This window comes from Pagrus pagrus, assembly GCF_965226575.1.
Source record: "Pagrus pagrus genome assembly, chromosome: 23".
NCBI lineage: Eukaryota > Metazoa > Chordata > Actinopteri > Spariformes > Sparidae > Pagrus > Pagrus pagrus.
In genome coordinates, this window is record NC_140205.1 from 10,951,656 (window position 1) to 10,967,137 (window position 15,482).

General features: G+C 41.3%; 2 protein-coding genes across 2 annotated transcripts in view; one reads left to right on the forward strand and one right to left on the reverse strand.

The window, feature by feature from the left end:
* The window catches only part of LOC311252518 (adiponectin receptor protein 2-like), a 30,623-nt gene extending 26,956 nt beyond the window's left edge, over window positions 1-3,667 (forward strand). The window contains 4 exon segments of the mRNA XM_084345715.1: window positions 787-973; window positions 1,069-1,338; window positions 1,340-1,580; window positions 1,686-3,667. Of these exon segments, the coding sequence (XP_084201841.1) occupies window positions 787-973; window positions 1,069-1,338; window positions 1,340-1,580; window positions 1,686-1,814 (827 nt within the window). The 3' untranslated portion in view covers window positions 1,815-3,667.
* Window positions 3,668-4,335: 668 nt separating this feature from the next.
* On the reverse strand, window positions 4,336-15,482 carry LOC311252797 (protein PHTF2; the record flags this gene model as incomplete). The annotated part of the gene is made up of 18 exons (XM_084346336.1): window positions 4,336-6,954; window positions 7,319-7,444; window positions 7,537-7,632; window positions 7,720-7,875; window positions 7,996-8,082; window positions 8,242-8,373; window positions 8,482-8,674; window positions 8,766-8,851; window positions 8,932-9,060; window positions 9,360-9,430; window positions 9,558-9,714; window positions 9,823-9,969; window positions 10,055-10,283; window positions 11,468-11,629; window positions 13,329-13,494; window positions 14,265-14,423; window positions 14,974-15,043; window positions 15,474-15,482. 18 exons carry the CDS (start codon window positions 15,480-15,482, stop codon window positions 6,934-6,936), a joined length of 2,196 nt encoding a protein of 731 aa, XP_084202462.1. The 3' UTR covers window positions 4,336-6,933.

The window sequence follows — 15,482 nt, forward strand, 5'->3', positions numbered from 1 at the left end:
ACTGATGCTCTTATAACCCAATTATCAGTGAACTCCTCAACTTAACCCATTCAGTTAATAATCTCAGTTCTAGCCTTGAACCAAATGTTAGAGTTGTCTCTTTTTCTGTGTTTTTACCATTTCCTGAGTGTGTTCTTACTTTCAGACAGGTCAGCTTAAACTTCCCTCTAAACGTCAGGCGTATTACTCACTGTTACACACTGAAACAACAGACGAACAACAGCACACACACATTACAGCCAGGACTGGGAAGAGAAATACCAGAATAAAAGGAGTAAATAAAGAAGTTACGTATTAGTTAGTTCTTTGGATCATCCTTATTTAACCAGACGAGCTTGAACACCAGCAAGCAGCACAACCACTTATTAGCTTATGTCAGAAGCTGAGCTGTGGCTTCGTCTAGGAAAACAAAAAATGTCCCCAAATCCATTAAATTCCAGGGCATTACTTACTTACTTATAACTTTTGAGCGCCTTAGAATTAGATGGATTTGTGTTTGGAAGCTGTTTGTTGTTTTTACACCAAAGCGTCTATTTTTTTTCTTCTCTGACTGTAAGAGCCAGTTAAATGACTCAACTTAGTGAGATTCTGCTCCCACCTAGTGGTTACACAGAGATACTGCAGGTAGCTGCCTTTCTGACTTGAGTGGGATCATGGTAGTAGTCAATACTATTGATACTATTGATGCTATTTATCTTGATTTGGTCTGTTTGGTTCATGTTCTCTGCATTTAAAATGTCCAGTAGGCGACAACAAGTGACATCACTGTGTGTCTTGTCTCTGCAGGCTGTTTGTTTTTCCTCTGTCTGGGGCTGATGTACATGTTCCGGCCCAACATGTCGTTCGTGGCTCCGCTCCAGGAGAAGGTTGCCATAGGGATGTTTTTCCTGGGAGCCATCCTCTGCCTCTCCTTCTCCTGGCTCTTCCACACAGTCTACTGCCACTCTGAGGGCGTCTCCAGAGTCTTCTCCAAGTAAGACTCACACACTGCACAAGAAAAATGTCCTTTAAAGCTAATGAACTGTAATGCACCGTGTCTTTAACTCCACTCTGCGTTTCTGTGTCCAGGTTGGACTACAGTGGGATCGCCTTCCTGATCATGGGCTCCTTCGTCCCCTGGTTGTACTACTCCTTCTACTGCTCCCCCCAACCCTGCTTCATCTACCTGATAGTGGTGTGTATACTGGGGTTGGCCGCCATCTTTGTCTCCCAGTGCGACTTCTTCGCCACGCCGCAGTACAGAGGAGTCCGAGCAGGTAGAGTTCAACATTTACCTTTATTTTGTTCTTTAAAGCTGCTCTCATCAATATTTATATTAGCAATGGATGTCATTATAAGTCGGTGTTAGATTATGTATTCACTCTCTCTCTCTGTATCTGTGTTCAGGAGTGTTTGTGGGTCTCGGTCTGAGCGGCGTCGTTCCCACACTGCACTTTGTCATCAGCGAGGGTCTCATCAAAGCCACCACCATGGGTCAGATGGGCTGGCTGCTGCTCATGGCGACGCTCTACATCACCGGCGCCTGTCTGTACGCCGCTCGCATCCCCGAGAGGTTCTTCCCCGGCAAGTGCGACATCTGGGTAAGCGACAAAGACTTTCTTCTTCTTCTCCTTCTTCACATCGCTCCGTTTCTCTCTGACACACATCTAATTTACTCTTTTTCTCTCTCCGTCTGTCTCTCCTAGTTCCACTCCCACCAGCTGTTCCACATCTTGGTGGTCGCGGGGGCTTTCGTTCACTTCCACGGCGTCTCCAACCTGCAGGAGTTTCGCTACACGGCGGGAGCGGGCTGCACCGAGGACGGCGCTCTCTAACGCACACACTGACTTCACTCAGTCACTCACATGCATTTTTTCGGGGAGGCACTGGTTCTAATGATATGCACAGAATTACACACACACACATATAAAACCTAAGACATGCGCACACACACTCTCCCCCCGGCCCAGACTGAAGACCAGAGAAGTGGCTTGTCTGGTGTGTGTGTGGTACACAGGAAGTCCTCCCAGGGGGCGCTATTAAAAACGGCCGACGAGGGTTTTTGTTTCTCTTTCTGTCCCTCTTGTCTGTCTGTCAGACCCCCACCTCCTCTATGAAACCACTTCCAAGACGCGGCTTGTTTTACAAACCAGCTTCTGAGACTCTTTTCAGGAAGTTTGTTTTTGGAAGCTCGGCATTCAAAACCTCCTTTAAAAAATCCCATATTTTTCCTCTGTGTTGAGTTTAATGGTTTGATTTGAAAAGGAGGCGTCATTGTGGCTTTAAAAAGAAAAAAAAACATTTTGGAGTGTTTTTTTTTTTTTTGCTGAATGCTGTTTTCACACTTTAAAGCATTCGAATATAAAAAAAAAAAAAAAAGAGTTGGATTTCTTCCATAATTGTGAAGGTAGCAGGGGGAGATGTTGGGATCTGGGTGGGCTGGGGGTTGATAGTCACTTTTAAAAGTAAAAAAAAAAAAAACTTTTCCATGTAAATAAGATTTCTAAATTTTGGGTTATAGATTTGTATGAAATATATATGAAAAAAGACCAAAAAAAAATATGTATGGCAAGAATAAATAAAATATGCTAGATGATAAATCAATTAAAGGCGAGGCCGGTGGATGGAGAGGTGTCGGAGCTACACCTGCTCTAGCAGCGACGGAGAGGATAATACAATAATACTGCGGTCGGAGGGAAGCGCTTCAAACAACTTTATGTAGTGTGTACACGCGAGGATGAGAGGTGGAGGCGAGGAGGAAACACAAGGCACAACATCTGAATCTTATCAAACGAACAGCGACTTCAAGACTCCGAGTCACTCTTCTGATCTTAGAAATATAAACGAGGAGGCAGCAGAGCGACTGTCCGCTACGTAGTTTCTTTCTTTTTTCGCGTTCTCATCTCAAGTCAGGACATTTGTGCTCGAAAACCAAATTTAAAGTAAACATTTGTCGCCGTTTTATTTTGAAATTCCACGTCAATGCAATATGTTTATTTTCTTCCCTGCCCCTCGGTAATGTGTTTAAACATGTTAGTTTTATTTTGGTAAAACTGCAGTATTATTATCACAGTACAGGTGCAGTTCATCGTCTTCCACCTCTGTGACACTTGATAAGATTCACCTCCTCACAGAACAACAAAACATGTTTTTCTTTTTCTGATTGGATTGTATTTTAATTTATCCACTACTGTTTTTTTGGTGTTATTATATTATTATTATTATTATTATTGCTGCAAGCTTTAATTTTTCTTTTTCTATATTTTATTATTTGTTTCTCTTGTTCAGCCAGAGATCATGTTATATTTGCTTCAAGTTGAGTCTCCTCTAAAGATCCGATAAACAAGTTTTAATAAAAAATGTGTTCTGGCGATACCAAAATCTCACCTGCACGATGCAAATTCAGAAATTCATCATGAACTGTGCGTCTGTGATCGATTGCAAGTTTCTTTTTCTGAACGGGAAGTTGAATCACTGTCAGAGCGATCAGTGTTTCCTCTTCTCTCAGTTTTTTTTCTTTTCTTTTCTGCATTTTCTGTTTTTATTTGATCTACTTCATATTAATTTATTCTCTTGGGGAGCGCCTGTCTGTTGAAGCACACGTTCTGTCCTGATGGGAGTGTTTGATTGCAATAGACCTTTATATCTGCTGTATTGTTCTAATAAAAAAAAAGGTTTTTTGAATCTGTCACTTTGTCTTGTTATTGGTAAGTGTGAACCATGACATACATCACATTTACATTATTTCTGTTATTACGAAATCTCCGTTGCTTTCCTACTCAGCAGGAAAATATTCAGATCTTCAGATCTTCAGTGAGTAGTAAGTTAAAGTATGTGAGTATAACCAGACGTCAGGATCTCTACTCTTCAGTACCTCTAATTTGTTTTTACAATATTTCAGTAAATGTGTATAAGCCGAGTCGGACCACTCGTGTCATATTTGGTTAATATATATTTATTCTGACCTCATGTACGTTGTCGTTTGTCTTGTGATGTAAAAAGAGCTCCAGCTGACAAACCTGTGAGTCTGAGAACTGAATTACCTTTTTAAAATGTTATTATTCAGTGTTAGTATGGAAGCCCAGAGGGGACTTTATTAAAACGACAATGAAAATCCACAATATCATTTTGATTTTTCATGTGTTTTATTCCTGTGGGCCTCCATAGTGATGAGCACAACAACTTAAATTACAATTATTCTGTCCATTTGTCCTCAGAAGTTTCACACCTGGAGCTCCTAACAAACCTGAAGAAAAATAACCAAAACTATCTGCAAGTGAGAAAATAAATGAATTTGTCATGTTTCTACTTTAATCGTTTGCTTTAATACTGAAAGACAACAAAAGAATCGATGCGTCAACATCCATTTCTTTTTATTTTTCTTATAAAAATGTAGACCTTGCGGACAGACCAGTTCACAAAAAAAAAACCCTAAATCTAAATATTCAGACTCTTTGAAAACAGAATCACAACATAGAGTCCTTTAACCTAGATTCACTTCCATACATACGTTTCAAACTTTTCTTCGTTCCTTTAAAAACACAGTAAAATGACGCCTCGCCTTTCCAGCGAGAGCGCGACAAACAACCTTTTACAAATGACCGATGCAAAGAGCAAAAAAGAAAACAAAAATACAACTTAAAAATAGATCTTAAAGCATAATGCTGCAAATACATTCTTTTTCCAGCAGAGACGGACAAAAAACACAAACAGTAAAATAAGCACTTTGGTCTTCCTCCTCAAACACGCTGAAGATGATTATGCGAGCAATGAAGTTAGTTTCCGTTAACTCGTGAACTGAGACAACATGTCGGGTGTTTTCTGTGGGGCGTGATAACTTCACGTACCATGTAGGAGTAACTTCAGACTGATGTGAACTGCTGACATATGATTTTGAAGCTCACGTTCGCTTGAACAGCAAACACACACTCGAGCAAGGTGAGGTACTAGAGAGAATCTCGTGACACTGAAACAAGATGCGACTTTTCATTTTGAATCTGTTGTTAAAGTGCAAATCTTCATGTTCAGAGATCTTTTAACTGCAGTCAGGTAAGTTCTGGGTGTCTGGTATCACATTTTCTATAAAATCCAATTAATTTCTTTACTGGTTGAGTTTAATGTTGGCTGACAACCTGACCAATCAATCAGAAACAGCATTATGATATATGCAGGATAAAAGATTGACCCAAGTGTAAGAAAATTACACTCAAGGGTGTTCATTAACTGCAGCACAGCCTGAAAATCCTACACATTTTCTTGAATTTAACCTTTTTTTTTTGTTCTTTTGCTAAATTTTCAATTGAACAATTTAACAGGGGACTTCCCAAAAAACAGAAACCACCTCTAGACCAGATTCAGTCCGTCTGAAGTCACTCAGTCACTATTTTCTGTGTATTAGACACAATGATTTGCTCTTTAGGGAGAAGTAAACTCATATTTCAGTCACTTCTGAAGCTCGCATAAAATGTGATGTTGCAACTTTCTGCAAAAACAAAATGTGATGTTTGTGAATTTCGGAAGTAGTTTCACATGCAGGGAGTAGGAGAAAGTCCTAATCTGCACTTAAAGGTCAACTCCACCAATTTTACACGGTACACGGTGGCTAAGTTGCATTGTGGGTAATGTAGTCACAGGTTTTGACTGTGTTACAGGAGTGCTACACCAGAGGACTGCTTTTCAAAAACATGGCGCCTACATTACCCAGAATGCAACCAGATTACATACAGCTTCCTCTGGAGCCACCAAAGGCTTAGTCCTACTTTTATTCACATACGCAGTAGTACTCCCCAAGACCTGTAAACACACTTCAATGTGTAAAACTGGTGGAGTTGCCTTTTAAAACTATTCTGAACACAAGTGATTTTTAACCAAATCTCATTCATTTTCTGCGCGTTTTAACGGATGTTGTATGAAAACGTCCTGAACCAGTGAGAACATGTTACTACCTGCACACATGTATTGCTGGAAATACTGTCAAACCCACTGATGTGGGTAGAAGAAATAAAATAAATGACCTTTTTGTTTAATGCTGCCCTAATGAGACTTCTATTTCTACATACAAGTCCACGCCTGTACTGATTATGATCCACATGGAGCTTTTTACACACCTGTTCAGTTTATTAATGGTGTGTTTTTCTGCATGTTTCACCTCTCCCAACAACTGACCTACAGAACGGTACTGTTAATATTCACTAACAGATATGTAAATGTAGTTATTACATCTGGGAGCTGGTATGAACGGGGAATTTTGAGGAACTAAGATGCTGAGAACTCTAAAAACAGATGATCTTTACATTCTTATTCGTCAAACACAGGGAAATGACACCAAACATGCCTCTTATTTGAGCTTTCTTTTGCACCAAACCAGCCAGATTTAAAATAAGGTATTCTCTAAACAAGTTTCTTTGTTCTCGGGAAAATAAAAAATCAGCTGGACTAATGTTTGTGTTTTTAAAATGGGGTTTAAAGTCGTAACAGAGTTTTGTTATGAAATTGACTCAACATATAAATAATAATAATAATAATAATATCTTTCAGTTTCAGCAAACAAAACACAAAAAAATGACAACAAAATGATTTTTGCCCCGTCGGCATCTCAATACTTTGCCTTCAAATATTTGAATGAAAACTTTCGCAGATGCAGCTGAGAACCTAAACCATCACGTTAAACATAATAATTTATGCTTATAATAATAATACTAACACTTGTTGTAGACAGGTAAAATATAGCATCGTTTTGTGTCAAAGAACACAAAAATGAAACAAACTACAATTCAAATAAAACCTAAGTAAAAACACTGAGTGGGTAAATAAATAAATGTGTGAATTGCACAAAGTGGGAACGTTGAAGGTCAAAGCACTCGGATATGTGAAGACCGACGTTCAGTCTTTCAGTCAGGCGTTAAATCAGTCAGTCAGTGAGAGTGAAGGTCGACGCCGCTTCTCTGTTCACTGTCACGATTTGATCTTCCACAGCTGTGAACGGGAAGAGACAGAAAACAGGATTAAATCTTCTTTTATGAACTTTTTAACAAACATGTTAAAGGTTTGTTTTTACTTATTCTATTTTTTAAATTATTTTCTATTTGCACAAACTTAAAATTGCATAAAAATCGGATAATGAAAAGATACGAGACGTGTCAGGAGAGGTCAAGTGTCTGACAACATTATGGAGAGGACCTCGACAGAGACACAGCCTCCGTCTCTCTCATCAAAACCACCAGACTCAGTTTACAGAAACATTAATGTTATTGTCATAAAACTCAACTTTCTTTGTCTTTCCGATGTTCCAACAATCACTAACTTCAATGTTTACATGCTCTCTGTCTCACACACTCACCTTCAGGTTAAATCCTAACAGGTCAGATATGACTCCAGACACGGCGGACAGGATGACCACCTGGGTGATGTTGTAGAGCAGAGGGTTCATCGTCAAACCATACAGCCTGAAAGGAGTGTCCAACTCCTGGAGAGAGAGCAAGAGTCAGGAGTTTAGATAACGAGGCTCATTTAAAATAGTGTGAGGAATCTGACTAATAAAGAACTGAGAGTTTTTACTTTGAGTAGTTTGGTAGCCAGTTTTAAGACGTTGTTGACCAGTGTCAGCTCCTCTTTCTTGTTTGGCTTCTTCTCCATCTTCAGATACAGGTTGATCTGTGAAACACAGGATGGATCAGTGTCAGTGTCTGATCACCTTGTCTGCAGTGTGTGTGTGGTTATGTGTGTATTTTCTGCGTGTACCTGTTCAGTGAGCAGTATGGAGGTGTTGCTGTACTTCTTGCTGGTCTCGGAGCCCAGAGTGACGAACCTGAGCAGGAACAGAGACAGACTGGAGCACCAGATCACCAGCTCCCAGTTATAGTGACACTCCAGGAACGTTTCATGGACGTGCAGCAACTGGAGGAAGAAAACACGCGTACATTAATCAGCCTGTGATCTAATGTTTATTTCAGTATCAGCTGTCTTTTAAGCCACTATGTTAAGAATCTGAAAATTATCACAGCATGCTGATGTTACCTGGGCACAGCAGATGAAGACGACAGACAGAGTGAGCAGGAAGGCAGAAGACACGATCACATCCACTGAACGCTGAGGACCCCGTCTCTGCAAACACAGGGAACCACGTCGTTTAATTTCATTTGTTGAAGCTGTGAATGTGTCACACTCCCAAAGATAACAGAATTGTTAGTATAAATACATTCACTTGATTTTTTATTTAAAAAATGAACAGTGGAAAGTGTGTAGATGTCACGAGTGAGGTACCTTGAGGTAGGAGCGTAGCGACAGCCACATCTTGATGTTCTGAACTTTCTTCAGTCTAAAATGAGGGACTTCAGACTTCCTGGCTCTGCGGGCCGAAGTCAGGTGACCGAACAGCTTGGCAAACAGTAGCCTCTGAAACACACACACGTGAACGTTAATAAATAAATCTCTCTAATTTAATGAGAACAGAAAACTGAGCGACTTCATTAAAAGCAGTAAATCAGAATCTCATCGTCTCACCTGTTTGTAGGTCCTCTCTGCTACGCTGAGCAGGAAGAAGAAGAGCCATATAAGGCAAACACGCACCAGGAAGCTCAATGTCACCATGGTGATGACCAAGGCATCTGATCCAGACTCGCCTCCCAGCGCCACAGAGAGTAGCTCATTGGCTGAGAGCGTGGTCAGCTGATCCAAGTCGCGGTACTGAGCCAGCCTGAAGGAAGTAAAACACAGACAACAATCAAGTTTTTGTACCTTTAGATATTAAATTCACATATTGAGAAGTTAAATTATACCAGCAGTACCTGTACGCGAAAGGTGTGAGGCCGAGTGTCACTGAAACCAGGTTCCCAAACACCTGGTAACCAATACCAGGAGTGTAGAGATTCACCTGCAGAGAGACATCGTCAGGTTTCCATTCCTCATCTCTGACATAAAACATTAAGAGTGTGTATTCCTTCAAGAACTCACTCTGTTCATGATCATGCCACTGATCTCCAGGACGGACATGTCGGCCTTCTTACACTCGTTTCCCTCCCACACGATGGCGCTCACTCTCTCCAGCCCGGGGTTGGAGCTGTGCAGCCAGGGAACGTGACCCTGTCAGGAAACAACAACATCCCAGAAACCCAGTAAGCAATCAGATATCTTGGTGATCTGCGAGTCAGAAGACGTCTGGATTCAAAGGAGAATACATTTGGTTGAAAAATGACTTTTTAGATGTTTCAACAACATTTAAATTACTCTTTTAGTCCAGATGTCCAAGAAAACCCTCACTTTCATTCTCAGCAATGTTCAGGTTTTTGTTTTTTTTACCATTCCTATAAAATTCATCACAAATCATCATAATTTAACTAAACCTGAAAGCCATGTGTCTTTATGTTAGAGGGTTTACAGACCTGATGGAAAGGGTCGTCTCTGTATTCCTTTTTAGCAGGAGGACAGACGGGCGTCCCACCTCCTTCTCCCTCTGTAAAGAAAAGGAGTCACAGTATTAGTTTCAATGACTTCAGCAGGTAGATGAGAACTACAAAAGCTTCTGAACGAACTTGTCACAAAAACTTTGGTTCTACTCTCAGCTAGTCTTTCCCTCTGACCTGTCTCTGAGGTGCAGGACGATCTGCACTCGGCACAGTGCAGGAAGTCTTCCCACATCAGGTCCTCTGTCTCAGACTCGTGCCGAGTGCTCTCAGAGTCCTGAGTCCTCAGACTGGAACATCTGGAGCTGCAGCTGGTGCCGGACTTTGGGACATCCTGATAGACAGAAGGGGATGACTGCTATTTGTGACAAAGTCTTTTTTAAATTTCTCTGACTTAAATTGATTAAAAAAGTTAACATGTTGCACTGTTGTGTGTGTTTACCTCCACAGCGTAGTGTTTCTTGTAGTGGTGTGAACTCTTGCGGTTTCTGAGCGTACATTCACTGTTCATTCTCTCCACTCCCCTGCGGAGGGCGCTGTAGGATGCTTCAGGGTCCTCCTCGCTGGACGCCTCATCTGATGCCGGCTCCTGAAACACACAAAACACACGTCAGCCAAACCCCGGAGAGATCGTCTGAAACAACTGTTATTTCTGTGTGTGTTTGACGGCTCACCTTATTGCCGCTGGCCAGCATCAGTCCCGTGCTCCGAGGTGTGTGAGCGTGCGTCGGCTTGGCATGAGAGTTCCAGCACACCTCGTCAGCCCGGTTCAACGAATCACATCGCTGCTCGTGGAGCTGGAGCCCCTCCTCGCTGCTGCGATTGGTCACCCGGCCGTCCAGCGACACGTAGCCGTTGTCGGTCTCTGTCGACTTGTCGATTGACAGCTTGGACTTCTTAGATCTGAAGGAGGAAGAAAAGGCGAGAAGGAAAGATCGATAGAAAGAGATCGATGGACAGATCGAGACAGACAGATATTCAGATAAAACGCAGCAGGTCAGAGAGTTTAACACTAATGAAGCAGACATGCGGTGAGATAAAACCACTGACAGGATGCATTCAGAACAACACTGTGGAACATTCATACAGAATGAACGCCAAATATTGAGAGAACGTGTTGCATAAAACACTGAATAATTTTATAAGCGGTTTAGGGATAAAATATACATGAAGAATGCAACTATAATAACAAACAGTGTGGTTGGTGATCCAAGTCTTAGTGTTCAACGCTAACAAGTGAGTATATCAGAGGATTAATGATTGATTCACTGAGAAAAATGAACTGACAGAGGTGGAAGTGTCTTCCACTGAGTGTTGAAGTGAGCGTGGCAGATAATCAATAGATGAAGTGACCGAATCAAGAGTTAATTAGGGCTCAGAAACGTTCCACACTGTTGCAGTCTGCTGAGCGCTCGCAAAGAAGAAGCTTGGGGAGAAGGAGCGGCCTGACGTACGATAAAATTCACATTACAGACATAACATTGTTTTAAAAAAAGGTACAAAATCAGCTGTTGGTTGATTTACTGATGGATTTTTCTTGCCCCATGTTTCTTTTGAACAAAGCTCGGTCATTAAATCATGCGCATTAAAATCAGCTGCAAAATCCCTCCAACAGATTGCTGTTGTTGTTTTGGTAACACAGGAATTAATGGTTGTACAGCCGGCAGTACACCGACTGAACTTAATGTTGACAGTAGAGGGTTTAAGAAAGTAACAAGCAGGTCATGACAATGTTTTCAAATTTGAAGTGTTGCATAATCAAATCCAGTCGACCTAAAACAAACCGCTTTCGTCCAATTTGTTGTGTCAACAGCAGGAGAGGAAGTGATGTTGCAGCTGAAGAAGCCAAGGTTCGGTCTGAGGCGAGGCTGGGATTCAGTTCAACATTTAAGATAAAGACTTTTAGAATATTTATTTCCTGATGGACGAATAACTCTGTAATCTGATAAAACTCCAGATTGAGAATTTACCATAAAAAAAGATCAATGACAACTGTAACTTTAACCTAGATTATTTTGTGAACTGAAGCCCGGCCTCGTCTTCGTGCATCGATTCATTTTAGGAAGATGGGAAACGAAAATACACACCCAGCTTTACAGATATCATGCCAGAAATCTTGGAAGAGAGCGCCCAGGCTGTATGTGGTGCTGGCTGAGTGGGAGTGTGGCGCCCCCTCCTGTGTGTTATCGGTAGTGCTAGACCCGTCGCCTTCCCTATGCACCTCCATCTGAGATGCCTTCCTCAACTTCCTTCAGTTTGGAAAGAATAGAGGGGTGGAGAGAGACTTAGAGCGGACCACAGCAGACTACGAAGACTTGAAGATACAGCAGTGTGTCCACAGGGAGCCTTGCTGCTTTTTTTCATATAAATATAATACTACTAATAATAGAAATAATATTTTTTAATCAGATGGGAACAATATAAAAGATTTTAAATTTTACAGAAACTACAGTTTCAAAGAGCAGAGTACTAGTGCAGCACTGGTATCCAAAACTCTGGCACCTGCTGGACACAGCGGCTGATACAGTAAAAAAGGCAAATTCTACAAAAATCAACTTTTAGGTTGTTATTCTGCAAAAGTATTTAACAAAGATTTCAAAACTAGCTTTCCAATTTCAAGAGAAAAAGATATCTGAAGACCAACATATGTCCTTTTTTTGCAAGAAATTTTAGGTCAATGTCTACTTTTGCAGGATATTAGCATAAAAGTCTGATTTGGTGACTTATTATTATTATTTTTACATTAAAAGTCAAGATAAAAATCTATTATCTATCACTGGTTAGAAAAAACTTCTTCCATCATGAGCTTGAAACGGCTGATTTATTTTACTGCTGGTGTTTCAGTTAAATTTGATTTGAGGTTGCCAAATATCAGTAACATTTTCCCTTAAAATAAGTTTAAAAAAAGCTGTTGACACATGAAAATTGCCCTGTGATGAGACTAATTTCTCTTTTTTCTATGAAATGAAACGCCTATTAGAAAGAGAGACAGATGGAGAGAAGTGTGCAAAGGAACAGAATCAACTCTGTGTGAGAAAATACCCATTTTCATGATTTTCCCCCTTTTCTTAAATTATCCTTGAAGTGAAAATAACCCAGATTTGATTTAGTGATGGCGCAAACACTGTTATCGCCCAGAGCTCAAAAACCTCCCCAAATCCTTTCCAAAACTGTGGCATGGTCCAATTTTCTTCGCATGAGTCTGAAAATTGTCTTTACTTCATTTTGAAAGCCAAACACTGAGAAATTGTAAAGCAACAGAGAGAAAACCACAAACTGCAAGTCTAAAAACTACAAAAACACACCAAGTAAAGCAAACTACTTTCTACAGTCACACACAGTGAATCCCATTTGTCTTTAACCAGTGACTTTGGATTTATCATGGAGAGATGTACTCAAACACCCAGAAACTCATCATCAATCAAATGAGTGGTTTAATTTGCCAGTTCATGAGAATGGCTCATTTCTGTCTGGCAAGAGCTCATGTAGATACAATAGAAAAGGCTCTTTTTTCAAGAGTTCTTGCCTTTAAATGATCTTTTAAAGAAGAAATAATTGAACAAATAACTGTATAAATGACATAATGTGGTGATCTCCATGATAAACGTGCTTCTGTTCAGTTTGATCTTTAGTGAAAGAAGCTGGACTGACTGAGAGCAACCAACGAGGACAAATGCAATCCAGCAACAAAAGATTTATTCATTCATTTATTCCCACAACTTTCTTCCTCCCCTCGTTCTCCATCTCGTGCTTGTTATGTTCATTTCTCCCTTTTTCCACGGGGACTTTCTGCAGCAGTGTCCTCTAATATCTGATGTCTACTATTGATTATCTTCCTCTGTGCTTAGTTTAATCTCTCCCTTCTTTCCCCCTGTATATTCTGCACTGTTTTCCTTCTTTTTTTCTTTGAGTCATTTCTTCTCATGCACAGTATTCCCCTGCTGTTACCTGCGTCTCTTCCCCCCGCTGCTGGAGGCAGGTTTCGGTGTCCTGGTGGAGACGATCTGACAGTGGACGGTGCCCAGCAGCAACATGAGCCAGATGGCTCCGAACACCTCGGTGGTTGGTATCCCATGAGGCTGAGGGATGGAAACATACAGGACTGCTGCTGCCACTGCAGGAGAGAGAGGATTGAGCGATCATTACAACATTGTTTCATTGTTTGCACTGAGGACAGAGCTGTAACGGTTGAAAGGAAATTAATTGCCAGCTATTTTGACAATCAATTCAGTTTTATCAAGAGAAACATGTCTAATATTTGCTGGTTCCAGCTTCATAAATGTGAAGATTTGGTACTTTTCTTTGTCATTAATGACAGTAAAGGAGTCGTTGGATTTTGGACTGTTGGTTGGACAAAAGAAGCGATCTGAAGACGTCACAACCGATTAGCCAATTGATCGTGAAAATAACTTTCAGATTAATCAATAATGAAAATAATCTTTTAGTTGCAGCTCTAACTGAGAATTAACAACAAATTCTGCAGCTTCATGAGGTCAAATGTACCTCTTCTTTGACCTTTGCCAGTGTTTTGATGCAGTGTGTAAAGGAAGTGAGCAGGAACGGTGGAGGGTTGGAGAGAGAGAGATGAAAACAGTCTGTTTTCGTCAGGGCTGAAAAGGGCATCATGATGTAGGTGGTGGAAAACACTGCTCAGGAGCCTTTAATGTGTTTGTGCAGCGAGTGTGTGCAGCTCCGTGGGCGTTACCTGGGAGTACTCCACACTCGCAAGATGTATTTTAAGAAAAACAGCAGATCAGACGCATGATAGCAGCTGTTGAACATGCTGGAGTTAAATAAAGCAGGATTTTGATGCTGTATGTCGTATTTCTCATATTTAATGAACAGACTTGGTGCACAGTTTAAGAAAAATCTAATGTTTCCCACCTTGCAGCAGATAGAGAGCCAGCAGTAAGAGGAAAATGGCCCTGGAGGTGACCTGGATCCACCATCGATAAAAGAACGGGAAGAAGACGACTCTGACGATACCCTTCCTGGTCAGCGACGTCCACGGACTCTCCGGTTTGGCCTTGGCAAACGCCGAACCTGTGAAAGGAAGCGAGTTAATACACGAGGAGAGCTAATTGAGCCAAATTACTCTGCAGCGTACACAAAGGCTCATCACCTAAAACATCCCGGAGTCACATTATAGCAGCGTGCTCATCGACTCATCTTCCTCCCCTGCGATCTCTTTAGATATGTCTCTACTTCCTTCCACCCCCTCTTCCTGATGATCTACCCTGCTCCGTTTCTTCCTTGATTATCTCTCCCTCTTCCTGCGCTGGGACATAACAGCGAGGATAAATTTGACTGATCGGATGAATAATTGAAAATGTGATGAATATGAGACAGATAAGAAGAGATGAGAGCGCAGATACAGAAAGAGCGAGGATTAGCGGTGACAGGAGGTTGGCACGGCGACGCTGGCATCTCAGGTTCGTGTGTGTGTGTGTGTTTTATGTCGACGCCACTGAGCGCACGATGTGTGTCTGATGGTTTTAGCTTTAGCGGGAGCCTGTCTGCCTATCTAATCTAATTATCTTGATGGAAAAGAAGTTTGAATACACGCACACACACACACACACTCTTTTCTCACCTCTAACCAAGTCCACGTCTATCAGGTCTGGTTTGACATGTCCTGTCTTCTTTGGCTTGTTCCTCAAGCCCTGCAGGGGGAGACAGAGAGACACAGAGTCAGACAGATAAACAAAACAGTGAGAGACAGTATTAGTATGAAGTATTCACGCACACGGCTACAGCAGCTCAACTACAGGAGGCTTCTCGTGCACTTTATGCCTTCGTAAACACACACACATTCAGTGTTTGAGGAGGCACACCGTGCAGTCAGGCTCACACAGCTACGTCTCTATTTCACTGCATGTGCATCTACTAACAGCTGCTAGGTTTAACTCCACATTTTAAGCCTGATCTGGAAACCAAACCGGCAAAACTCTGATTCATTAAGTTGGTCAAAATGTTCAGTCCCTCTTGCTACTTTAAATAATAGAGGAGAGGAGTAGAGGAGTAACAGCAAAACATCCCCAAAGACCATTCAGTCCTTTAAGCCAGCTGTGTCGTTTCATAACAGCGTGTTACAGTCGTCAT